Below are 27,218 nucleotides of genomic sequence, written 5' to 3'. Positions count from 1 at the left end.
CGCATACTGCACTTTCATCTTGGAATTATAGAAGTTACTATAATTTAGAAACCTGTTAATTTTTCTGTAAAAACTGCTATGGAAAAAAAAGTCTTTCAAAATTTAACTTCTGCTACAATGAAGGCAATACAATGACAACTTAATTTTAGGATTGTTCTCATTTTGTGCTTAGGTACTAGGTGCTGCACATTAGCCTGCATCTGCCATTTTCTGGTACAACATACAGGTTCAGAAACACTTAAACTGAGTGCTAGTTCTGATTTACAGTGTTCTCACTGTCAACACTGTTTACCTTGCTTCACAGTATATTTTACTCCATTATAATCTCAGCAGTAACCCTGTGATTGTTTTAACGTATGTTTAGTAGGCAAATGTTTTAAATCTCTTATAAAATCATTGACTATAGAAATTTTTCAACGCTATCTTTGAAACTGGAATATAATTTGGTAAGCAGAACTAGTTTAAAAGAATAGAACACATGTAACTGACGCAAGTTCAGTTACTACAATGCAAATTATTTCCAAACTTCTACACACATTCATGTTAAATTATTTTCAAGGACTGAAATACTGCCTTACCTTCATTACATTAAACAAAACCTCCTGTCCAAGACTGTCTTTCTCTTTAAAAAAATCATGTTCAGGGTATGTTCTAGCAATATCCCTTCTTATTAGTTTCTCACATGGAGATGTCATCTTCAAAAGCTCTGAATACTGATCCTTTATTGGCATGCTTTGAGCACTGCATAACAGTTGCCAAACAATTGCTCTGAAATGATGAGGTATCCCTTTTCGAACAAGCTCCTAAAGCATAAAGAAGGATACAAAATTACTATTTCCTGAAAATAAGCGAAAGCCTGAAGAGCATGACATTTCAAGGAATTAGTTTTCTCACAAGAAAATGTTCACAACATGTCACAAAACAATCACATATTTCATGAAATGTAAGCCTCTGTTGCAGCCTGATAGGTTACTGGCAGCTAACTACAGCGAGTCACATCATTTTAAGTGGCTAAATTAGCTAATAAAATTAGTTCTTCCCCTTTCCCCATAAGCTTCTTCAAAACCCTGAATATTAAAAATATATATACATTTTTTAAAAAGAACTCCCCTGACCCAGAATTTAATAATTGTTTTTCACAAAATACTAATGAAGACAACACCCTTAATTATATTTGTAGTTTAAGATACAATAAATTACTGGTAAAAAATAATTCCAAATACAAGTAAACAAAGTGGAACTAACCACAACAAAGCCAATCAGAATAAAATAGCACAATACTACTATTGGAAGTTATTTGACACACTTGACAGATGCATCTAATTTCACTGGTGTGCCAGTATTTCCAGGTTTTTTTTGTTTTAAGAAAGTATTTATTTTCTGACACTGTACCAAGAAGACATTAGGTTCACATCTACTGAACTAACTTTACATTCCTAAAAAAAAAAAAAAAGAAAAATCACCAGCTAAGTATCATACAACTCAAACCTTCCCAGATAAATAGATCTGAGAACCAGATTCCAAGTTTGGTACATGTCTTTTCAGAAAGCACAAGTAGGAAGTAGTCTTGTTGCTTGATCTGAAAAAATTGATGAAAAAAGTATGAGTCAGGAAGTTTGTCTTAGTAGTACTTTCTGCAACTAGGATCAATCTGACCTAGAAGACCCCCTCTTTAAGACAAGAAGGTTCCTTTCTTGTTTTAAACCTTAAGAACTGTTATCACGTATGCTGTCTCCTACATGATAGTTTATTTTGCTTACTAGTATTTATTCTGAAGCCAGTCATCTTCTATTGTGCAAAGCATCCTCCTTTTCCTATTTATCCAAGTATTCTTCCTACTTGTCCAAGTAGGAAGATACCAAGCCAGAAAGATTAGCTAATTTAACAGTGATACTTAAAGGGACAGTCCTGCTTTGAATTACTTATTAAACTCAAACTTTGACACAGGAGCTTTACATCACTGATCTCAGCTTTCTAACATCCACAAGATACCCAGCCATTTTCAGAACCATCCTAGTAATGTCACTTCAACTATTTGTCCAGTGTATGACACAACTGTGACACCCTGTATTATTTCCTACATCTCCAAGACAAGCCTAACACATCAGCTTTCCACATCTGTCTCTAGCTATTATGTCAACAACACACTATCAGATTGCAGATGAGTCATCTAATGACTCAAAGGATAAAAATAAAAACAAAGCATTAACAAGTGATCCCTTGCCTTAAGATACCATGCACCTGCTTGACAAAAATAACAGGGTCAGTACCTTCATCATTCCTAGAGGAACTGCAGGAAAACACACCTATTAAATATCAATAAGATGATGGTATTTTACATAGTATTATGCATACTGTAATGCAGGACTTCCTGTTTATGGGGAGATTCTGAAAGAAGACACAAGAAGGGTGTTCCAAAGCAGAACTAAGACACACAAACAGAACTTACCACATACACAAGAAGGCATATACACCTATGCCTAAAGCTTCAAGAACTTGCTAGGTATCTAATAACTTCAGATTAGGTTTCATAGTCAAAACAAAGAGATGGCTATGCTGCTAAAAATCATACCTACTAGTACCATCCTGAAAAAGGTATGGATGTTCCCATATTCCATTTTAATTTCAAGATAACAAAGCTTAGGTTGACTTTTGACAAACACAAAAACAAAAACACACCTGAGAATTATTTAACAAGCAGTGAAAAACTCACTAGCAATATATATTTAAATATTTACTAAAAGTTAGTCAAACACTCCCCAAATGATACTTGACCAGCAGTAAAAGTGAGCGACACATGACACTTTAAAATGTCCACATGCAGGCAGTTCAAACACTGAGCCCTATCCAACCAGATCTACTTATTGTCATCCCACTTGTGCTTTTTTTTTTTTGCAAGGTTCATGTGGCCTTCTTTTCATAGCATTTTGGGAACACCTTTCCAGAAACTGTTTTCCCTATGCAAGCATAAAGTCTTGAATTCATTTTCATCCCATTTCCTCTCTCAAGTCATGTTCTTTCTTCACAACTGCTTCACATAAAAGATACTTTGCTTTAGCCCATTGTTCTGACTTCCCACAACCTATTCACACACACACACACTTCAAACTGCTCAAAAGACCTTGAAATTTGTATTCTGCACATAAAACTACTGACTACAGCCAATAAAGAACCACAGCAGAACAGACTGCCTACGAACAAAAATCCCACGCTGCTGTACTCGCTGCTTCTGAAACACAAATATGTTAAATGCCTTAGATGCTTTTTAGTTTGAATTTGAAGTATAACTGAACGCTGCTGCTGCATAAACCCACAACTGACCCAGACTGAACACACACTGGTCACAATTTGTCTGGTCTACTCAGAGTTCAGAAATTGAGTGTTCTTCCACTTAAGGTCATCCCTGGGGTCAAGTTACTTGGCACGCACAGTGAAACTATGTTCCTATCAGATCTTCATACAGTAAAATTAAGCCCTCTAGTGATAATGTTTTTAAAGAGATGGCTGTTCAGTGGGAAAATAGTCATAGCATCCAGCTGTTGTATGACTAAGCCATTTTGAAAATGTAGTATATCTCCCCTGTATTCAAGGAATCTCTCATTACAAATATGCTGAAATCTCTGGTATGCATCTAATTTCAATAAGACATGCTAGGCAAAACTAAAGCCTAGTAATGATTATGTAGGAAGCAAAGTCTTAGGAATTGAAGCAGAATTAATCAGAAGCTTCTATTACATATTTAAAAGAATACAGCCAACATGAAAATAAAAAGCTATCGCTTATATCACATTACAAATATATCCTACAAAAGCTGTCCAGCTACTACCTTAACTTGCTTTTCTTTCTTTTTCCGTACATCTTCCCATTCATTCACAATCCTCCCCCACAGGATCCACGAGTCTTCTTCAAGATGGCTGAGATTGCTAGAAGCTGATGAGCTAGATACAAGAGAAGATCCACTATTTCTTCTTGACCCATTTACTGATCGCAGGGATTTGCTATCAGTTTCCAGGAGCCTACAAAGAAAGCATGAAAAAAAATTAGTCATTCTTATCACAGTATCATACTACTAATAGTTTGTTTACAAGTCAGTTCTTCAAACTCTTAAAGAACATATCCAGAGGTTCAGCAGTACAGTTTTTCCACCCATACTAAATCTGAAAACAACTGCTCAATGTTACTTTTTTTTTTTCTTGAGTTCAAGTAATTCCGAAGACAGAAGAGCACCGCACATTGCTGCCCTTCAAGAAAGGGATAAAAATGCCTTAAAATGCATCAGCACTAACAGAAGTGAGATTTTAATACAAGTTCTTTGTGATCTCACAAACTAGATCTTAAAATGTGAAGAGATCAAATTAGAGAACGTACAAAAGCATTGCAAGTCCAACTCTTTCATACATTTACCAACTAGAGATTAACAGACCTACAGGAAATATTGGTGAGTTTTATTTTAACGTGTAAGTACCAGCAAGAGGATTTGATTTTACCAGTAATAGAAAATAGGGCTGTCATGCACCACTCTGACAAAGAACACGAATACAAGCAAGTTAAATATTCTTACTAATATCCTAACAGTAGTGTCAAACGTCAAGTCCTAGAAAAGACAGTAATTTTAAAGCAAAGACAAAAGAAGCCTGCAAAAAAGCTACCCGTTTACACATTTTTCATTCTATTTTTAATGGCAATGTAAACACAGACAATCATTAAAACTCAAAGCAATTTTGGAATGCCTGAAGTTTGCTGACAACTGTTCAAATTAACATGGTGTTTTATAAGTGCACGAGAGAAGTCTCAGACCTAAAGAATATGAACCAGGCAACAACAGCTGTTAGTACAGCTAATGAATGGGTAATTAAATCCTGGAGCTCAGACATGAGAACTTCACTGATTATCAGGTAGCAAGGTATATTAAAGACATGCCAAGTGCTGGACAGGTTCCTACAGACTTCAGGGCACTGACCCGTGCTGCCTCCTACAGGGAGGATGAAATCTCAGTACTTCTGCTTTGGAAGAAAAAAAAAAAATCACGGATTTCCCTGCTAGCTGGCTGCTATGATCATCAGTTTCGCAAGGAGGTAGAGACAGATGGGGATCCATGGCAAAAAGGCCTCCTCTGTTTATCCATAACTCATACTGAGCCCCATAAGCTGGGGGAAGGTTCTTTTTTAGACCACATGTTAGCTAATAGCGAGAATTTAAGAGTAACTTTAAAAAAGTGTTTTGCTGTATCAAGTTTTATTTGTGCTTGAACTTCCAAGAATTCTAACGCTTGTAAAGCAGACAGATATGGTTGATTAATTTCTCATGCATCTGCACAAAATCTAAAAGACTTCCAGTATTTTAGCAAGGTCAAGTCAGGTTTTAGATATTTAGTAAGTTATAGCCCTTCTACACAAGTTTCAGAGTACCTACAATTCAAGCTCTCAACTAAGGTAGAGTTATTTACATTATCTTTCCCTGCACCTAGCTTTCACCTATTGTTTTTTATGCAAACTAGAATAAATGTATTTTCATTAATGAAAATAACAAGTACAGTCTCTGCAGAAGTACTTCATTATTTTGAGAAAGGTTAAAAAGTTTGTTTGAAGGCCATACTCTAAGTTTTTTTTTCACAATTGATTTTAATTTAGTTCATATTAAGACAATGCAGAAAAATCTAATTTTGAAAAAAAAATCAAAAACGTGTTTAGAAACCTGATTTATACTGGTGCGTAATGGAAACAGTTTGGAATTCCTTTGCTAGTCTGGGCCAGTATCAAAAGATCAAAGTAATGACAGAGGAAAAAACAAGCACAGAAGAAATATTATGATTATAAATACGATTACAAAAACCCTTACAACTGTAAAAGACTGACTAGTTACTTTCAGTTTTCACAGCTTCTGGTAAAAGTTATGCCAGATTTCAGTAATTTGACCTTACCTGGATAAGCTCATTGTCCATAGATTTAAAAATGGGAAACTTGTTATAAAGCAAGTAGCATGCAAGTTCCGTGGTGTTCAGTGACTGTTTTCTTTCACCTAAAACTTAATAAATGATTTACTAAAGCCAAACAACTCCAACAGGACTCTGGACTGAGCTACCTCACTATTCTGAGGAGGCTTTCAGTATAATTGGATTATAGAATCCTTGATACCTTCATAACTTGATATAGTTTGAGTTCTTTCAGTTTCTAACTTGTTTAACCAATTTAAATTCTTCTTATTCATGTGAAAGTCAACAATGGAAATGAAACCTTTAAAGTTATCCATCACCAACTATTCTTCCATTAAGCAGAAACAAGAACTTCCCTGTGTTCAGAGTACAATTCCTTGTCAAAGTGTCACTGTGCTAAAATGCAGATTCAAACTTTTCCTGAACTACAGTGCACCTCACATGATTAAATAAATAACAACTTGGTGCTCTAAAGTATTGTATCTCACAAGAAAAGATACATTTAATGCAACATGATAAGACAGACTTTGATTAGAATTCATCAACAAAAAAAGACTAAATATAGGATTGAACAACAGATCTGGTTAAAAAAATCAAATGAAACCCCACAAGTTTTCTTAACTTTTACTAAATGCAAAAAGCTAACCTGAAGAAGATTAGCAAGTCCAAGTTCACATTCAGCTTTCAACAGTCAAACTAGTCTAACTGCAGGGTGTAATATGACTACTCTAGAGGCAGAAGCATTATGCCCTAACTCAGATAAGCAGTCCAAAGAACAGATATTACTGCTTTTCGTATAGAAGTTAGTCCCTTGGTCATGAATAGAGCTGAAAACCTCAGATTAAATGCCAATTAGCTTTCTACAAAGAACTATTTACCTCCGATTTTTCTTCTTTTAATAAATTTTGAATTGCTACTAGCATGGTAAAAAAAGGTTACACAATACATCCTCAAAGGAGCGACCATCCCATAAACCATAAGGAAAGGAGGATGAGGTGGTTTAGAAGCAGGTTTCCATTCCTCATCAAAAACTTCCATGTAAACTGCATTTGTATTAGGCTGCAGAATATGGATATGAGAGAAGACATGCCAGGAGACACAGTGGCATTAGCCCCACCTTCCAGTTACTCTCCTCCTCTACTGAAAGTTACTACCCTCACAGCTAAATCAGTAGAATAAAACCACAAGTACCACAGCTGCCCCACTGCAAAGTCCAGCAAGCTAACAGATGCTGGAGCAAAAGCCAGTTTGAGCTCAACTGTCAGTTTCTGCACTTTCCTGAAGCACAAGGGACAGCAATCTTCAACGGAAGGCAGCTGATAGCTATAGAGCTTCAGTAAGTCTGAAAGCTATTGGAACTCAGATTCTCCTTTACTGTCAACCATAGGCTACTAAAACATACTTCTCGAATACAACCAAACATTGCAAGAGGCCATAAAACATTAAAAAAGAATCATGTCTCAAGAGTGGAAATAAGGGTTCTAGAAATTCAGCATTAAGAAATCATATGGTCCAATTTTATTTCTGAATGAGATTGTCAATTTGCAATGACTATGCAAGTCAATAGCAACTGATCCAAACAAAAGTGGGATCTTAAACACAGATGGTGCAGATAAATATACAAGCACGCAAAGGCTGCAAAGAGAATGGCAGTCTACACAAAAAAAAAGTCCAGAGGAACAAGACTAATTAGAGATTTACCTTTCATGAAATTAAGGTATTATGCACCAGTCACCATTAGCATACCAGCAGAATGCACCTAGTATTTCTTGCAAATAACAGATGGTTGAACACTGTCTCCAGCCACACAACACTGGAGAAGATGCAAAGCCTCCTCTATTAGCTGTACCTGTACTAGACTAGGTACCCTGATCCGCAGACTAAATTACAGAACACAAACTGAAAAATTTTGCTTGAGCCCTTAAACTGTATAAGTAGCAGAAAAGCAGCCTCTGCTTTCCTAGTGTTTCCAACTAAGTTTTATAAACTAAATTTTACTCCATGTAAACCAGTACACAAGTAACATGCTAAAGGCTAAATGTGAGCACGTTGTATAGTGGAAAGCAAGAAAACAATGCGATTCTGAGGTCTTTCACATTTCAAGAAGCTAATAGAAATATCATTTTCATTTAAGAAGGTGAGTTTATACAAAAGTATCAACCCTAAGATACTCTATTTTAAATTGAATACTGAAGACCATGTGGCTCCACTGTAAGTTCTTCGGATAAGAGGCTGTTATAAGCATTCCTGTAAGACTAGTAGAGAAAGACACCCTTGAACATTCCACAAAAACAGAGCATCTAAAACACACGTCTCAAGAACGTCAATTCTTTATCTTAGAGGCCTTGAAACAAAAGTGTTCTGCCACGCAGTTTTTAACCAAACCTCCTTTAGCAGTCTCTGCTGAAACTGCAACAACCTAATTTTAGTCTAAATTATTATATCCTGAAGACCAAGGTGTTTTCCATTCACCTGTTCTGTTCCTCAAGTTTAGCCAGTAATTCTAAGTCGTCTGGACTCAGTTGTGTTGGTGAAGATGGCGATAATGCAGGCGTAGACAGAGTGGTAGAGGAAGATGTAGTGTGCAAGGAGGCAGATGGACTTGCCACCTGACTGGCCATTTGACTGACGGTGTGAGATACAGTGTTCTTCACCCATGAGAGAGTAGAGCTCAGCTTCCCTGCAACCTTGTCTGTCGCCACCTGTGATGACAAAAAGAGGTTGCAATGGTTGTTTATTAATCTTTTCAGTCAACCTGCTTTCTCTGAACAGAGAAAAAAAGATACAATATACATGAACTAACATTGGGATTATTTATTTTTCCAAAACACCCAAAACTGTCAGAAGCAACACAAGGAACAAAAGCAATAAAGTAATACAGAAGTAGTGACATGCAAGTATGCTGCTAATACACCAAGAAAGATAGAGGAATTTGTGATATATGTTCAACAGCTGTTTTTTTGCAGTAAATACTGCAGATCAGTTAAGACTTCCCATTACAAAATAGAATAGAAGTAAAAGCTTACTTTAAAAAAATCTTAAAAAAAAAAAAAACAAAAACAACACAAACATAGAAAAATATATATAAGGAAGCAGTCAACTATTTCACTGAAGCAGCATAAGTGTATCAGTGTAAATACCCCAACCGCCCTGGCTTCTGCTCACCTTCATTAACCCCCTACAGTGACAGACCAGAGGAGCAGACACCACATTTCAGAGGAGCAGACACCAAAGTAAAAGATCCTCTAGCATCTGCAGAAAACTGTCACAAAGCATTTAAGTTCATTAATCCACAACTACTCCTGACTGCCTTCCATCAGGCAGCTCTTCCACTGTCAGCTCTTCTGCTTCCTGACTTCCTCATCAGGTCATCCCTGCACAAGCAAGTGTCTGTGACCCCAACCCCACTGCCAGCTCCCAATTCTGGGGCTCAAGAGAGCTCAGGGGCACTCTTGAGAGGTGCACCTGGAACAGAAGGGAGCTCTGAGCTGGCAGCCAGGGGAATCCATCTGTCAGGAATCAGCAGGGGCTGATCACAACAGCATGTGGACTGCAGTAACGCTGGTCAAGGACCACAGAGTAAAGCAGCCAGCCTCGCCAGTTCTTTTGTTGATTTCTTCACTAATCACAAGATAAGGAAGAGCAGCAGCTGCTGGAGATGTTTTCTCATGAACACTCACTACACCTTCCTTCAACCACCAAAGGCACAAGAGACCTTGACCTACACTGATTCACCAGCTCAGCATGAACCCAGGTTTGATTTCTGTCCTAGCCCAATTGGAGACAACCTAGACACACCTGAAAAGAAGAGTGAGTTGCCTAGCAAACTTCTCAAAAACAAAACCAGGTTGAAGAGGAAATTCTCCTGAAGCAGTGTTGCTGACAACTGTTAATTTAGATCTCATCTGACTTCCTCAAAATAATGAATTGCTCAGCGGCTGTCACAATTCTGCAATACAGCTTATACGGTACTTGCTAAGATACTAAAGACCTTGAACAACAGGAAAAAAAATGCTCCCCAAGGTCCTCTAACAGAATTCAATTAAAGCATAGTTACTTTTTCCAGTTGAAATTATCTCAGCCCAGGGGCTGCTATCAGACAGCCCGTTCTAAATGGAGAAATAGGAACCTTTGCAAATCATACCAAATTCCCTCTTTTCATACTGCCTTTCAAATATTAAAGTGTGGGATGGGAAAACTGGTTTTGACTAGATGAAAGCACTCACAGCCAAAAAGTTAGATTTGATTCCCACAAGCTCAAATCAAGGGGAGAAAAAAGCCTTCCAACCACCAGATTGTTGTACAAAGTATTTGTGAGAGGTAGAAAAAACATCCTTTAAAAGGCATAAACACATTAGCCAGAACTAGACACCATGCCTTCATTCATTGCATCACATACCCTGAAGCTGTGATTTACAGGAATCCATCTTCTGTGATCAGAACACACAAATCCAAAATGCACGTTCATCTCTTTTTTCATAGTCTAACACACCATGCCTTTGCTTCCAAAACTTTATTTCTTATCCTCATTTGACTTCGATCTTTCTCATCCTACTTATCTACAGTATATCCATAACATCCTCCCCATAAGACATTTACCCAGTGATTTTCTCCTTTTTTCCTCTCACCCTGAATCAAACATATTGCTTGAAGATGTACTAGAAATCCAGAACATGCTAGCCAAAGCATCTAACGAATAAAACGCTTCAGTAATGAGATACGCTGTTAGCCCAAGTAGCAGATGCCCACACAGCAAGTCTCTACCCCTCGATCAGCTAGTCAGGAACAAAACACATCCAAACCTAAACGGGACAGAAATATCTACTAACCTAATGCTTCAGTGTACCACCCAAGCTCTCTGCAACACAGGATGCTTGGGGATGACCAAGTTTTCAGGGTGAACATGTGATGCTGCAGGGTATCTGGGTCGGGGATGGCAAAAACACCAGTAAGCGTACAAGCAAACAGTTTAACACCTCTCTGCTTTAGAAATGTCATATTGCTTAGCACAACATTTTGGAAAGACTGAAAAAGGCAGTACTGTCAAACCTTTGATGTTTTCTGTGGTGTTTTTCAATGGTCTCCTCGCTCTCCTAAACACATTTCTTCTAAAAACTGATTACTTAACCAGCAGTATTTCCATAGACCTACAGCTATGCCTCCCTTTCGCAGAGCATCATTGACATAGCCAATTTTCAACCATCCTTCCATTTGCTACTCTTTATTATTGTGGCAAAGGGTGCCCAGCTGTTTGCAGCAATACCAAGGACAGCCAGATACTCCACAGCCTGAGGGGTCTCCCTCAAGAGCCTGCTAATTAACCAGACTGAGAACACAAGTGCTGCTTGCAGGAACACCAATGCTTTCCACTGAAGAAGGCCAGGTCTGTAGACCAGCAGGCAGGATCATGCCCACCTCACCCTCTGCAGCATTCTCAACTGAGCAGACAGCTCAGCTCCAAACCAGAGTCATTGAGGCTCCAAGGCAGAACAGTGCGGCAGCTCCCAGGCTGCCACAGAGCTTACGTCCAACAAATGAAGAGCACAGGGAGAGCTCATTTGCATCTGCCTGCCTAATTAGGAGGTATCTACCTGGTCTTAAGTGCAGGAATTTTGAGTTTGAAAAGATCAATCTTTAAGGAGACAGGGGAACAAAACCAAACAACGGCTAAAGACCACTAAAGACCTTCTACCCTGCTACAGGTTCCAGTGAGAGAACAGTCAGCACTGCTCACCTACCTGGTCAAGGCACAGACCTATGGCTGCTTCTTTAAGCTACAGCAAAGGTAACAGACATTTATATTGAGCTCTGCACAGGTACGTGATACGTGCACTTCACATATGTCAACTAAAATACATGAGCTCCTCATCTCAGCTTTAAGTTTAGCATCTGAAATCAGCTGCTGATCAGTGCAATACTGTGTTAGGTTTGAGTTATTCCAAATGAATACTGCAGTGGAACAACAGATTCAATATTTTACGTAAGGCCAGCTGTAGGCAGGCCACAGCATCCCATATCACATATGTATTATCTGAATATTTTTGCCTGAGAATCTCATAGGTATGCTGCAGCACCCTACCGTAAGTCCCAAAATGTTACCATCACATTTGCTACACAGACAATATTTGTTTTTCAAGAAAAACAAATTTTTCAGTCTATTTAGACTTATTGACAAAAAAAGATATTTCACTGTAGACACTGAGTTCAGTTAATATGTGCATTCTGCGCCTCCCTGAAAGCAGTGTGTATTAAATCTTATCTTAATTACCTGAATTATTCTCTCAACTATTTTTATCACACAAAGGAAAAATAACTGCAAGCCCTACACAAACATTAATATGTATACTATATGTATTTCACATCCTCCCTCTATCCTTTCTTCTCTTCCTAAGAGAAAGAGGTAGAATCCTAAAAAAAAAAAAAAAAAAAAAAAGGAAGTGGTTGTGTACATGGTTTTCAAGCAAGTTGTATAGCATTCCATAAACCCAGTCTCCTGCTTGCTTCAAAAGGTAACAGCATTCTAATAGCTGAAGAATAAACTAAACTGACTCAGACAGTGACATACAGGAGATGCAGCTTGTGAATCAGCCTGTTATCAGGCTTCCTGACAATCTAAAATCCTAATTCAGGACTCCAACATGATTTCACTATCAGCTTCATCTGTACCTTCTATACAAGAAAATCATTTTAACTGGTTCCAGCCTAAGTCCAAGAAAGTCCTGATTTACTCTCACATGCTTAAGTTTTTCTTGTAATGTCACCTACCAACAGCCAGGAATATCAATGCTGGCATACACCAGCTTTCATTCTGTTTGACAATCACCAGCCCTCCATGCCTTTCTGATGTAAACAACAAGCAGACTAACGTTTTAGACTGTGTAAATCTAAAGCTAGCAGGAAGCTCTCTGTAGTATCACTTAATGAATACGCTTTCTTGAAAGTTGGCTTCAGACTTTGATGGGCCTAGAATATCTAGAAACAAAGCTGCAAGTTCACAGCGTAATCTATTATATAAAGTATTTTGAGAAGGCACTTAATTAAAAATGTTGCAGTGACCCACCAAAGGTTGAAGCCATCGGTTAATGATTGAAATATTGTTTATATGAACTTTGACAAAGCTGTACTGAATTCCGTTTATTTCCACAAACTCTAGGTTTTTAATTATCTCTGAAGACCACTGTGGTTTACAGTCTCTCAAGCACTCGCCAGTACACCAGCTGAGAAGTCAAACCAAGGTGCTTTTGCAAGCACTACCTAAAGATGACCCCTTATCAAAGGAGTTCTCTCTCAAGCCTGACATATGAACACTAACAACCTTCAGGGAACCATCTATGCCTTCTTTCAAGGGGTAAAGAATCTAGATATGGCACTTGAGTAAAAGATGGACAAGAGTGCCTCAGATCTATGAAAGAAAGCACTGAAGGACTACAGTAAAAGCTTTATGGAGGAACCTGAAGGAATTTCCTTTGTTTCTCTGTTCTCTTAGGCCTCAGTTTGGAAAACATCTTTGGGTTTCTGAGTGTCAAACTACATGCTTATCCTCGAAGAACCGTCCTGTTGGCTAACAAAACAGGAAGAGTCATAGATCAGTCTGCTGAAATCAAGAACAACTGCAAATTCAGTTTGTTCATGTACTAGATTGGAAGACTTTGAAATGTTTTTCAGTAAAATGCAAGTCAGCCATTTCACTGGAGTTCAATTATCATGTTTCAAAAAAATAGCAAAGCCTGAAGGACAGACATGCTTTATCCTGAAAGCTCCTTTCCACAGACTTTACTTTCCTACTCATCCCTTAATATCTAGTTCCTTTAATGCTGCTTTCAGCCAACTTTCTCCTGGAGCAGTGCCAGTGCTAGCAGCTAAACTACATTAGTGCGAAAATATACAAAAGTACATCAGTGCACTTAAATTTACTAAAAGCCTTAGATCCATACTTCAGAAGTCAGAAATAACTAAGCCACATTTTAAAATATTCACTGAGCCACAATGAAGATCAATGCTTTTGAGGTTACTTTTAAAGCATACAAGATTCACAAGGAGTTAAATTGGTATGTTAAAAGGATCAAATTTTGGACAAGATAAAAATACAACATTATATGCAACATTTATTTCTATATACTGGCAACCTGTTTTATATGTTTAATTCTACTTGTTTAATTGTGACACGTATCACAATCCACAAGCAAGAACTGAAATGCCTATCTCCCTTAAAATGGCTGTGCACAGTCCCCTTTCCCAAGGGCTGCGTGAAGAGAGGTGATGGAGAAAACAGGCATGGCCTTATAGAGCACGGTAAGGTTTACAATTTCATTACTTACTAGAATATAAAACAAATTAGATGACAAAGACAGGCAAGACCCTCACCTCAGGATACTTTCCTTTCCTTCAAGGAATCAACTTCCTATCAGTTATACTCAAATTCAAACAAGTACATCAGTTACAGAGTGACTGACCAGTAACCACCCTTATTTGCAAGCTACAAGTTCATCACAACTTGCTGCTGCTGACAGACTATAAGAAAGGGTAAAACTTTTAGAAGTGAAAAGCACAACCAATTTAGTAACTTCCAATTCCAAGAAGTTGTCTAAGCTATCTACGGTAAGCCCAGCAGATTTGGATAGAAGTACAAACATCAGTACCCTATTTCTAGTAACATGACCCATGCCAGCACCCATAGCCTTGCTGTAGTATTTAACTGCCCACCGCTTTGCTTCGGATATCTGTGACTTGTCTTCACAAGCATTTACAGTGTAACTCAAAGCAAGCAGCCTTTTACTGCTGTAGTGTCTTCCTCTATGCCACTAGCGTCTGTAGCAGTGCTCCTGCAGTTTTTTTTTCTGAACACGCCACTTAAATGAAAGTTTTTCCCCAGTTAGTGATTAAAGAAAAAGGAGCCTGCTCTTCAGAGAAATTACATTACTCAGAGCCAAATGAAAACAGTTATCTTTTGATTGTTTTAACCACGGAGTCTTATGCTTCTGTTTAGAAATAAATGCCTATTCACTTCTTTTTGTATAGATCTTTACAAAAAAGAAATAAAACTCCCAAGTCTATATCATGGTCTTATGGAACTTTAACTTGCATCCTCATTTCGTCTTTAGAAATATCAATCACAGTTCTTTTTCCAAATGTCTGGGAAATACTAAAGCTTCAGCCAAACCCATGAAGTCCCAGCATTCCAAGGCAAAATAAAATCCAACAAAAATAACTCCACTTAATGAATGTTGTTTTTAGCCCTGCTGTTTCAAAGAACATTTAAGTTGGAACTTCCCCCCCCATGTCTGAAAGCAGTCTGCCATTCAAACTATATGCACCAAGAATCTGTGAAAGAGATTTAAAGTTAAGATCTCCTACACAATATCACCCTATGTAGTGATATGGAAAATACACATCCAAAACCGTTTTTGACTAGCTACTAGTTTTTTTTACATCCATTTTAAATGACATTCAATTGTTTCACTCTAATAAAAACAGTAAACTCTTCTCATAACATCCTCTTAGTTACAAGTGCACTGTCAAGTTCTGACAACAGCAACTCACTACTAGAAGACTGGGCCCATCTGCCAGTCTGAAGAAACCAGACAAAAAAAAAAAAAAAAAGAGTTAATATAGTATAAGATACTGGTGAACCGGAGTTCCATATCACCACAATAATTACACTTTTAATGTTTAAAACAATTGATCAAGAACACATTACGATGTTGTCAAGCAGGTATTTAACATTATATTAGGGAGACAGCTAAAGTTTGTTCATACAAAAAAAAGATTTGTGGTAGTGCCTTTTGACTGTTTCCCAAGTTGGGAACCAACACAGAAAAATTAGATGTCCACAGTCATTCATAGACACCACCTTATTTTTAGTACAGAACAAAGCCCAACCTTAGCACTGCACTTTAACCCCAACTACTCTGGAACTGCCTCACCGGGTCTCAGAAGGATTACTTTTACAGAAAATTACCAGAGTTGACCGTTAATACAGCCTGAAATAGCACAATGACCACCATATCATCCCTGTCAGCATGACCAAAAGGAGATCATGTTCTTCATTACATGAATCCTATATCAGGCCAGACATTGCCTAGGCCCTCCCCAAAACACCACTTCAAGGCTAACTGGATAGTTACCGGAGTTCACAGGAAGTTAAACAAATTAGCAGTAATGTAATCAAGGACAAGCTAGGATTCACTAAAGCCTCTACCTTGCCAACACGTGCATTCAGCAAAGACATGTCATGGCTGAATGTGAACTGAGCAAAGCAAGGCAAGTCTGCCTATGTTACTACCCAGCCTCCTGCCCAATCCCCATCTCCCTTTTATTCCAATCACCACTTGCTGCAGAAGGAAAGTAGACATTTAAGCAGACAAGACTATAATGAAAGCATTGCTGTATTTCCCGTTTAAATTAATCAAAAATGTACCAACAGACGATACTTTTTTTTTTTTTACTAGTAGGTAAGACACAGGATTTTAATTCAGTATGCCATCTACACACTGAGGTGACAGTCAAGAACTTCAGAGAACACTTGTAACAACTCAAAGTTCTAAGCACCTATAATATTTACTATTTGCTTTTATGGATATAAAAAAATTGTAGTCATGTCTCAGAGAAAAAAAAAGAATTCAGAGTATGTAATGAAGGCAAGCAAAAGTTGTTCAAGAAAAGAACATTCAATCAGGATTTTCTTTATTGTTCATCTTCCCAGACTACCAGCTGAAAGGGTTTTTCTTTTTAACTATGCATTTGACAAAACGGTAACTAAAATATTAAGTTCCACATGGACTCTGCCTTAAGCATTAAAAAAGACTTGTAACAAAAGTTAATATATCAGAAGGAGCAAGAAAATGAAAACATTTAGTATTATCTAGGCATAGCCCAAGATGGCTTTTATTCTTTTACACTGTGGTAATGGAACCTTGAATTAGCAAGGTAAAAACTTTTTCAAAAAACAGTTTTCTTTTCAAAAGAGCCAAGGGACTCTTTTTTAAAAATAAAAAAATAAAAAAAATACTCCTCCATTTATTATCAGTCTTACCCAGAGACCAAACTGACAGCAACTGTTTAGGCATATCAATTTCCCCCACTCCTCCTGTCAACTTCAAAAGGCTTTTCTCCCATCCATTGCTTTCCACGAACATTTCCACTCTGTAGCCATCTCTTGCTTATTTGTTCAAAAACTATCAGACAAAACTACAGAAGAAAAACGTATGGAGGGCAGCAAAAAACACGATGAAACTCAAGTCACTAAACTCTACCCCAGGAAGTATCTATACTTCAGCATGCTGGAAGCTAGGAGGAGAAATAGGATGGAATTAAGATTGCTGTGTTTAGTCATTTTCTCCAAACATCTGCTGCTCTCAGAGGCACTACTGGGCTGGGTGAACCTTCAGGGACCCACTCAACAGCTGCTCTCATCTGAGTTTAATCAAATTCAGGCAATGCTGATTCATAATACCCTGTGCTTTCCTCCTGATCACATCCCTTTTTCAATACCATTTATTTCCCCTCCCAACCCTTACTTGAAAGGGAATTTATATCTAAATATTTCAAAATCAGCCTTAGATCTCGATATACAGTTGTGTAAACATAAGAGCTGTACAGCCATGATCAAAGCAGAAACTGCAGGTTAGAAGGTTAGAGAAGTGAAGAGATATTTATACAAAACAGCTACCAAAAAAAAAATAAAAAAGAAAAAAAAAGATACTGTTACCTTCTCTTTCAGCCACATGAAGTGCATACAAGAAAAAAAAAAGCTTTTTTTAGGGGAAAAAAACAATTTTTGAGTATTTTCTCAAACACTTCTGGAGACAAGTAGAACTGAACATTGTCAATTCTTCTCCGAGTGAACACGACTTCATCCTACATCTTCTCTAGATAATCTTGAAAAGAAGCTGTGCCAGGAAGACCGGAGACTGCTTTAACGCGGTCAGTGTTAGCACTGGCTCACGTCGGGGTTGGGAAGTGTTAGAGCAGACACGAAGCTGGCTAGCAATTGCTCTCTGGCCAGCAAGGCAGCAAACCACCATGAATCCGCCACAACTGCATGAAAAGCCGGGGACGCAGCGCTGCCAGGAGCAGCCGGCTCCTCACCCTCCTTATATAATCTCGGCTATGCAGATGCGGCAGGAGGTGCTAGCAAGACCTCCGAAACAGCGGCTGAAAATCGCATCTCGGAAATGAAATGTCCAGAAGCTCGGGGTTTAACAGCACCGCAATAATAACGGCAACAATAAATAACAATAAAATAATAAGCGCCCCCTCCTTCCACAAAACAAACCCGTCAAAGCGCCCCGCAGGCAGCAGCTCTCCCCTGCCGCCGCCCCCGGGGCCGAGCCGGCTGCGCACGCCCGCGGCCCCCGCACCCCCACCCCCACCCCCGCCTCAGGAGGCCCCCCCCGGCCCCGGCCGGCTCGGCTCGGCCCCGCCGCAGCGCCCCGGGCCCGGCCGTTGCGGCCCGGCCGCCGCGCCCCGCCGCGCACCGCCCCCGGCCCCTCAGCCCGCCCCGGCCGCGCCTCACCTTGGAAGCGCTGCCCGCGGCGGGGAGGTGCGGGCATCGGCGGGCCCGGCGGCCTGGCGCGGGGCGACGACCTCCGCGGAGCCGCTCCCCGCCCGCCGCCCGCTGCCCCCCGGCGGCTCCCCGCGCTCCGCCGGCCGCGGCAGCCGGGCCACGTCCCTGGCGGCAGGGCGCAGGCGCAGTCCGCGCGCAGCCGCCGCCGCTTGGAGCGGCCCCGCAGCGCCCGGCCCAGCAGCGGCCTCCGCCGGCCCCCGGAGCCCGGGCTGCGCAGCGCCGAGGGGCGTCGCTTCCCCGGGCTGGTGCCTGCGGGAGCACCGCACACGCGTCTGAAGCGGGAGGGGGAAGCAAGCAGAACGCACAGACACGCTTCCCTTGCTGATAATAAACGTTACCGGTCAGAAAGATTTCGCTACAACGCCAAAAGCCTCAGCTTGTACCTCAACAAATCCAGAGCCTCTGTGCAGGGCAACTCTGGTTCCAGCAAACATTGCTGCTGGGGGGGAGGAAATTGGCCCCCAATTTGTAAGCGGCCCGGCGGGGTCACGGGGTAATGAGCCCAGGTGTGGGGCAGCCGCAGGGCAGAGCTGTGGGCAAGGGGCTGGCTGGGGCCGTGCCCGGCTCTGGGCCGTGTTCACCGCCGGGACGCAGCGGGTCGGGCCTTCCCGGCTGCCAGCCTGGGGCCTCCTGCAGCCAGGGCAGCCATTGCCCGGTGGTCGCCTCAGCAGGCGGGTGGCTGCACGGCGGGGGGCGGACAGGACGCCGTGCTCGGCGAGGGCTGCTTTTATGTACAAACTCAAGGGTAGGCAGAAAGCTCGGCTTTCCCAAACCCAGGCTTAGTTCGATAGCTTCTGAAGCTGGCGGCGTGGAGTCGCACTGGTGCTTGGCTGACCCTGGAGATCTCTTCTTTCTTTCGTTCTCCTGGCGTTCCTTATAGCAAACGCGTGACTTTTTAAGATATCGCTCTGTGAACAGAAATCACTGGCTCGGTTTATCATTTGTGAAGTGGCCCAGTGGGCACACGGGTCAGGTGCGGAGGTGCTGGCTCTGCGCGCTTCTCTCCGGTACCACCAAGGGACGCGACAGCACTCGGCCCGCGGGTAGGCGCAGCAGCGGCTGCACCGCGCTCTGCTGGGGTTAATCGGGCACCGAGCGCTCCGGGCAGCTCCAGCCTGGGAGCTGCGTCCCGCCGGGGCCGGGCCGGCTGCGGGCATTCAGCGCCGCACCACGGGGCAGGGCGCGATGGCTCCTCCGCTCCGCCGGGGGGCAGCCGCGCCGGGCCGGGCCGCGCCGCCGTGGAGCTGCGGCTGCGCGGTGGGCGCGGCCTTTTCCCCCCTGCTGCTGGCTGCAGGCGTTGTGCGGAGCGGGCCCCGGCCTAGGCCTAGACCGGACAGTACCTGGCACGATGGTCGGTACCGGCCCCAAGGCACCCGCGCGCCGGGGGGGACTCGGCCCCGCCGCTCGCCGCCCGCCGCGCCGCCCGGCCCGCCCGGATGGAGCCCGATGGGCCCCGGGCCGCCGCCGGCTCCAGCGTGGCAATGGCTGCCGGGGCGGCTCGGCGGGGCCGGGCCCGGCCTCCGGCGGGCGGGAGCGGGGGCGGGGGCGGGGGGCGGCGGCGGCGGCGGCGGGGCCGGAGCCCCCTGGGCCGAGGGGAGGCCGGAGGGGCGCGGGGGCTGCCCCCGGCCCTGCCGCGGGGTCTCGGCGCTGAAACCCGGCAGGTGCCGGGCGCCCCGCGAGGGTTCCTCTGGCGTTTCTTTGTGGTGGTTTTTTTTTTGTTTGTTTGTTTTTCCTTTCCCGTTTTGTCCGTGCTGCTGTTCGGCAGCTGAAGCTTAGAGGAGGAGGGGGTGCTGCTGGAGAGCGCTCCGGGAAAATGAGCTGGGGGGGGGGGGGGGGGGGAGGGAGCTTCCTCACTGCTCCGCTCGGTGCGGACCCGCTTCGGTACCGACTGTAATGGCTGCTTCGGCCCTGGCTTCGCCTGCTTTCAGGAGAAAAAAAAGTTGTTGTGAAGGATACAAATTCTTTTTTTCGTGTGTGCTTTTGTTTTTTTTTTTTGTTTTTTTTTTTGAAATGACTCAGCTCATCTCTAAGTTGACCTGTTACTCTGTTACAGATCTATCGGTGTTTTATTCATAGCAGAACTAATTAATTTTAAATGGCCTTGGCTGACATGGTGACATGTTAATAACATCCAGTTATATTTCTTATTCAAGGGGTTTGTGAAAGTTGTCAAGAATAAGGCCTACTTCAAGAGATACCAAGTGAAATTCAGGAGAAGGAGAGGTATAGTTAACTTCCCTCTATCACTTAATGAAATGACATTGACAAACAATGCTGTTTCTTAACATACGTTCTCACGCCTATAACTGCTGTTTTTCAGAGGGAAAAACTGATTACTATGCTCGTAAGCGTTTGGTAATTCAGGATAAGAACAAGTACAACACCCCTAAGTATAGGATGATTGTACGTGTTACCAACAGAGACATCATTTGCCAGGTAAGGTTTGTGGTGCTCGTCACATACTTACCAACCTTGAAATGAGGTAAATGGGATGGATGTCCTGAGCAGTTTGAATATTGTTGCTTGGCTTCAGGGAGAAAAACAGTCTTTAAAGTTGACACAATTTTGGTAATAATCCATATCCACAAAAGTAATTTTGCTGGTGTTCTAAAACAAGGTTAGGGATGGGAAAACTTCCGCATCTTTTCTGCTGGCTTAAAACTTAGTACTTTGAGAAGAGAGGCTCTTTTGCTTGATTGGAGATGACAGAACTGACTGTGGGACGTTATTTATAAAGGTGCCCTCACTTCCAGGAGGTCTTCACTGTGATGGTAGTGTGGATCGTAGGAAGCAGATATGCTTTAAAAGAGTGTTCCTGTGAGATTAAAGGAGACAGACAAATAAGAATAGTCACTTCTTCATGATTATTAAGTTGTCTTGCATCGTGTAGTGCAGTTCCTTGCTGTAGTTCACTTTCCTGGTTTATTTTCAGAACGTTTTTATTAATTTTGAAGCTGAAAATTTAGGCCTGTTCTATCACGAATATGTGTAAAAGATTAAAAAAGCTAGAAATGCTTGTTGTTTCCTCATTGAGTAGTTATCTGTAGAGAATGGCAAAGAGTACTGGTTTTAATCAGTTCAGACTAAACTGTAGGACCTTGGCGAGGTTACTTTATCTCTGAAACTCAAAACAAGAAGTGATGGTGGCAGGCACTTACATCTGATAGGTAGTGCCTTTCCAGTATGTGGAAAACCTGGAAAGAGGGGGCAACTTCTAGGTGTGAAGGAGAAGTGGGAGTCAAAGGGAGAAGGTTCTATATGTGAAAGGAACAGTAGAAACAAATCTGGTATTACTGTTGTCTCACAGGACACCCCTGAGGTTGTGAAGATCTCAGATCCATTAATAAAATCACTCCATAAAGTAACACTGTCCTCACAAACTCTAAGTGCTTTTGCATTTTTCTAAAGTGATTTGTATGCTGTGTTATATGAGAGCTACCTGCACAAAGTGGGACAGAATCCATCTACGTCTGTAATAATTATTTGAAAGGTTGCTTTTGTAGGCAGTTTCCTGGCATCTTGATGTATGCGAAGAAATTAAAGAAAGTGGGTGCTGTCATCTACTTTCTCTGTCCTGATATGGATTTGAATTCTTAGCTTCTGTACTGAGGATTTAATTATGCTGTAAGAAATTTTTGAAAAGAAAAATGAAGCAAAATGCTGTGAGCTTGGTTGGCAGTTTGTAGGACGTTTCCATGCAGAATTCCCATTGGCTTAAGTAGATGTCAAAGTAATAGTAAATTAAACCCAGCATTACAATGAGAAAACTAATTATTATTTTTTTTTGCTGTCAGATTGCCTATGCTAGGATCGAAGGCGACATGATTGTCTGTGCTGCTTATGCCCATGAGCTACCAAAATACGGTGTGAAGGTTGGCCTGACCAATTATGCAGCAGCATACTGCACAGGTCTGCTTTTGGCACGCAGGGTAAGTATCTGACAAATGGCCTGGAAGTAGATGTTTTGTTTTTCTGGTTTTCTTTCAAAATTTCCCTAAGTAGGCTTACTTACTGAAAGCCCACTTAACTGGTGAGTTAGTATAGATACCTGTGGGCTAAATACTAACTTTTCCTCTTTACCGTATAGATTTGATGGCCTCTTGTGACTGTCAAATCATAGTGAGAAGTATGACAACACCCAATTTCAAGCCCAGCAGCCAACTTTAAATCTCAGCACTTCAGTTTGTTGGAGGGAGGGAGTCAGGAAAAAAAATGTAAGAAATGTACCTTTAAGAGTTCAGACGTGTAAGCCCCATTTATCCATTTTCCATATGAGCATGTGAATAAGTTTCGAGTTCCCTGGCATATCGGTTGGAACAAGAAGTTGAAATGTAACAGGCATGCTTACTGTGGCGGCTATTATAAGCTTTGTTACTAGTATGGAGTACATAATTTTGATAAAGAAATTGGTTGAAAGCATGGAGATTCTACTACAAAATTGTGTTTTAAACTGATGGTGATTCTTAATTTTGTCAGTAAATGGTCAGACTTTCAGATGTGCTTTTTTCTTTTTTTCCCTTTCCCACAGCTTCTGAATAAATTTGGCCTTGATAAGATCTATGAAGGCCAAGTTGAAGTGACTGGTGATGAATACAACGTGGAAAGTGTGGATGGAAAGCCTGGTGCTTTCACATGCTACCTTGATGCAGGTCTTGCCAGAACTACTACTGGAAACAAAGTTTTTGGTGCTCTGAAGGGTGCAGTGGATGGTGGTCTCTCCATCCCTCATAGGTAATCTAGTCTGTCTGAAAAAATCCCTTTAGAATTACCTGAGATATTTCTGTGTATGACAGTCTAAATATATTGTCATTTTTTGTGCTGAAATGGTTTTGTTATAACCTGGTAACTATTATTTTAGCGCAGGTTCTGGGGTAGTTCTTTTTTATTTGGTTGGTTGTTTTTTAATCTATTGGTGCAATTCTGATAGAGCTTGCATGAATCTTGTGACTTATCAAGAGATTCTGTTAAATTATATAAATTAATCTATAAATCAGGACCTAAAGAGCCACCTTGCTTTTACTTGAAATCATCCAGTACACCTGTATGTACTGGATGATATGTACATGAATATATGCAGAATGCACATCCATAAATACTCTTTAGCGTTTTTTTCAAGTCTTAAGCAAGTTATATGTAGGTATTAATTTTGCAGTGGTACATACCAGATGCAAAACAATCATTGGTTTTTCCCACAGTTGTCAAGACAGTAGTATGTCTGAGTGGTCCTCCTGCACTTAAAATTTCCACATTGAAGTTTTGGTAATTCCTGTCAGAAGCTATGAGTGACAAAATCAAGGTTTTTTGTTAGTGTTACTTAACACTAATAATACAGTTGACTGCTACTTTCTGACAGCAGCAGTGGGGAAAATAATTCAAAAATCTGTTGTGCATTTCCTACTCCCTCTCATGCTGTCCTGTAATTCTTGACTAATTCTTCAGTTTTTCTAACTCGGCTGCTACATGATGATACCCCTGTGACTGAGCACTCTGTAATTGGTCCACGGTGTGTATATGATGTACTGGATTGTTTCAAGACGGGACTGATGGCAGCTGAGATGAACTTACGTTTCTTCATTTTCTTTATCTTTCCATTTTTAAGTAGAGGGTCCTATCCCTCAGTTATCTATAGCAGAATCTGGTCCAACAGTTACTTCTTTGTGGAAGCTTGCCTCTGAATCAGAGCATTTGGCAGGATGTCTTAACTCTGAATGTAACTGCTCTTTCACAGTACCAAGCGTTTCCCTGGTTATGACTCAGAAAGCAAAGAATTCAATGCAGAGGTTCACCGCAAGCATATCATGGGCCAAAACGTTGCAGATTATATGCGTTACCTGATGGAGGAAGATGAAGATGCTTACAAAAAACAATTCTCCCAATACATAAAGAACAATGTAACACCTGATGGGGTAAGATCTGTCTTTTTGGCTCTTGCACATTAGTAGAGATGTGATAAGTCTTGTGTAGGGATTTCTCAGTAATGCAAAAAGTCTTGATAATGTAAAATAGGAGTGTGGTTTATGTTGCATGTTCTCCATGTAAAAAAAACAAAACACATATTTTCCCTTTTGTTCTTTGAAGCTTAGCAGTCTGTTTAAAAATATAAGCTTATAGGACTGCATCCTAGGAAAAAGGTATGCAGCTGGGGTAACTGAAGATGTGCTCTATATCACATTTTTTTTATGACGTGTGATTATAGGTAGCTGTAGGCCTGTGGCAAATAGACAATCCCAAGCTAGTTCTGTTGCAGAAGCTAGCATCTGATGAAGAATATTCTGAGTGTTGTACATCTTATTTCAGTACAACTTTCCATTTTTGAATATATTGCACAAAACACAGAATGATTTGTGGAATTACCACAGTGCTTCTTTTGCTCATTTGAACTATTAAATGTCTTTTGGATGGCTTGTCTGCTGCCTGTAATAATCTTGGTTTCCTTTGATTGCACTCTTGACGAGTGAAACAAACATTCTACTGTCCCTTTTCTAGACTATGAAAAGCTAACTTCATTTTTTACACCTTTATTACTGTAGGTTCTTCTGTTGTTTTTTTTTTTCTGCAAATTTAACCAATCTGCTAATTTTCTGCTAGTAATCTTTACTTAAAATATAACTGCATTTACATTACCAAGCAAACAGTGTTTATCTAGATAATCTTTTCACAGCTGGGGTCTAGTTGGAATTAACCATCAGCAAATCAATGTCTTTATAGAGCCATAGCTGTCTTTGGGACAGAGAGGCTAGGGTCTTCTGATCTGTGTAACTGAACAGCTCACTTCCATGCTCCTGTCTTATACGCCAAAGAATAATAACTTATGCACGATCACCTGGTACCCAAAGTTCTGTATGTTCTCATGCCATGTGAGCTCTCAGAAATGACTGCTTTGCCATAGCCTCTTCTAAGGTATTTGTTGCTGCTACATGACAACATTCTTGGGGATGATGCAGGGACTCTTCAAGCAACTACAAATTAACAAGTCTCAACTTCTTCCCTTCTCTTTTACTGAGCAGCTTTGTAATGTGTACCAGGGTAGGGTCTAGTAAGGTTGTGCATCTGATGTTTATGTAATTTTGGTTTGATGTAAGAACTAAGCCTTGAGAGCAATGAGCTGTATAAGAAAGTAAGAATTATTCTACTCTAGGTGGAAGTAGAGTAACTTTCTGCACTGCCTTTTAATTTAAATACAGGGAAATTAGCCCCTAGGAAGTCGGCTTCAGAGGAAATAGCACTTCTCTGCTAGCATGTAGTTATGAGATTTGTAAGTAGTATGCAGTGAGTCAAGGATGTAGATTAACTATCTGTAAAATAGGGGTAAAAATACTTCCTTGGTTTTGTGTCCAAGCTGCTATTTTGGGTATTTAAATCAAAATCATAATGTAGCGATAGGCCAGGATTCCAGTATATTGTAACAGTGATGATCTGCCTGAAGAAAATACTGTAAGGGAACCACACAAACTTGTAAGCTATATTGTGATGAAACCTTTTTCTATTGCTGTCTCTGCTAAGGGTATGTTATTTCTTGATACAATCCTAAAATAGTAACTACTTTTTCTTTCCCCCCCAAGATGGAAGAAATGTACAAAAAAGCCCATGCTGCTATACGGGATAATCCAGTCCATGAAAAGAAACCCAAGAGAGAAGTCAAGAAAAAGAGGTAAACATGAACATGACTTCTGTTAAAGAGACTTTAGTTAGGTTGGAACAGACACGGATTTTGACACAAGTGTCCTATGAATCACTGTGTTTTCAAAGAATCACACAGAATTGTAGGGGCTGGAAGGGACCTCAAAAGGTTATCAGGTCCAACCCCCCTGCCAAAGCAGGTTCCCTGTTTTAGATCAGATTAAGATATGTGTAACTTCAGGAGTTATGTTCAACAGAATCAAAAATTCAAGAGCCCTTAACTGTAAAAAAAATAAAAAATAATAAAAAAAAATCTAGTAGTAGACTATACCTGTGGCCTGAACAACTGGCATTTCTTAAGTGTGTATTTTAGCATCCTTGTGTTTTCAGAGGGAAGGCTACTTCTCTTCAGGAGAGGGCAGGCTGACTAATTTGTCAGTACTAAGCTATTTGTATTTTTCAGGAATTTGGGAGAAAAAACAAAGCACAGATACTGCAGTGGCTTTCTTCCTGTCTAGTCCTTACAGGAGCTTAACTGTGCTTTTTGGTTAAGCACATTTTAACTTACTGTTTAGTATACTTTTGGTGGTGCTGCAACAATATCTTAAGAAATAGAGCGTGTTACAGAAGTGGCAATATGTTCTAGCATAGAATTCTTAATCGCAGCTTCAGCTTTCTTGATCACCCTTTTGCTCATTTCTGCTCTGGATATGTCATACCCTGTGTTTTTGTTGCAGAGTGAACAGTTCCAAGATGTCCCTTGCCCAGAGGAAAGACCGTGTTGCTCAGAAGAAGGCTAGCTTCCTCAGGGCTCAGGAGCGTGCAGCTGATAGTTAAGACAACTTCCACAATTTTCTATGAAGCTTTGGAAGAAGTGCCAATAAATTTATTGAGTAAGCAACTGTGTAAGACTGACTTATTAATTATCTTAAAAAATTGGAATATGTGTATAATTCAGCTATTGTGTAGCCTTAAGGATTTTTATATTAACTCCTTCAGAAAAGGCAAGTGTGAAAGACAAGGCTACCCCATTAGAATTATTCCCATAACAAAGGAAAATAATATTGATAAAAATTAATGTAACTCATAAGAAAAAAATAC

General features: G+C 40.8%; 2 protein-coding genes and 1 non-coding gene across 11 annotated transcripts in view; 2 read left to right on the top strand and 1 right to left on the bottom strand.

Moving 5' to 3' along the window:
* The window catches only part of EVI5 (ecotropic viral integration site 5), a 74,766-nt gene extending 55,739 nt beyond the window's left edge, over positions 1-19,027 (bottom strand). For 4 of the 9 annotated variants that reach the window (XM_068689712.1, XM_068689713.1, XM_068689714.1 and 1 more), the window contains exons 1-4: positions 18,881-19,027; positions 8,405-8,634; positions 3,827-4,016; positions 579-803 (exon numbers count right to left, since the gene is read on the bottom strand). In XM_068689712.1, coding sequence (XP_068545813.1) covers positions 579-803; positions 3,827-4,016; positions 8,405-8,634; positions 18,881-18,931 — 696 coding nt within the window. In that variant the 5' untranslated portion in view covers positions 18,932-19,027. Of the gene's footprint in view, positions 1-578; positions 804-3,826; positions 4,017-5,920; positions 6,041-8,404; positions 8,635-17,639; positions 18,230-18,446; positions 18,619-18,880 lie in introns of those variants that run through there. The other 5 variants (XM_068689710.1, XM_068689715.1, XM_068689718.1 and 2 more) reach the window with 4 other exon arrangements.
* A 668-nt stretch (positions 19,028-19,695) lies between these two features.
* RPL5 (ribosomal protein L5) lies at positions 19,696-27,018 on the top strand. Its single transcript, XM_068689734.1, has 8 exons — positions 19,696-19,848; positions 20,651-20,720; positions 20,818-20,933; positions 22,292-22,426; positions 23,026-23,228; positions 24,226-24,403; positions 26,060-26,148; positions 26,855-27,018. The coding sequence occupies exons 1-8, from the start codon at positions 19,846-19,848 to the stop codon at positions 26,952-26,954; spliced, it is 894 nt and encodes a 297-aa protein (XP_068545835.1). The 5' UTR covers positions 19,696-19,845; the 3' UTR covers positions 26,955-27,018.
* Positions 23,953-24,048, top strand: LOC137860767 (small nucleolar RNA SNORD21). The gene has a single exon (XR_011099163.1). It is a non-coding gene; the product is annotated as a small nucleolar RNA SNORD21 (small nucleolar RNA).
* Positions 27,019-27,218: the final 200 nt, after the last annotated feature.

Source organism: Anas acuta, chromosome 8, assembly GCF_963932015.1.
Source record: "Anas acuta chromosome 8, bAnaAcu1.1, whole genome shotgun sequence".
Classification (NCBI taxonomy): domain Eukaryota; kingdom Metazoa; phylum Chordata; class Aves; order Anseriformes; family Anatidae; genus Anas; species Anas acuta.
This window is presented reverse-complemented; position numbering and strand designations above follow the sequence as displayed.

Coding starts and splice junctions, on each gene's coding strand:
- RPL5 (XM_068689734.1), top strand. Junction 20,721..20,817: donor GAAATTCAGGAGAAGGAGAG/GTATAGTTAACT, acceptor GCTGTTTTTCAG/AGGGAAAAACTGATTACTAT. Junction 26,149..26,854: donor AGAGAAGTCAAGAAAAAGAG/GTAAACATGAAC, acceptor TTTTTGTTGCAG/AGTGAACAGTTCCAAGATGT.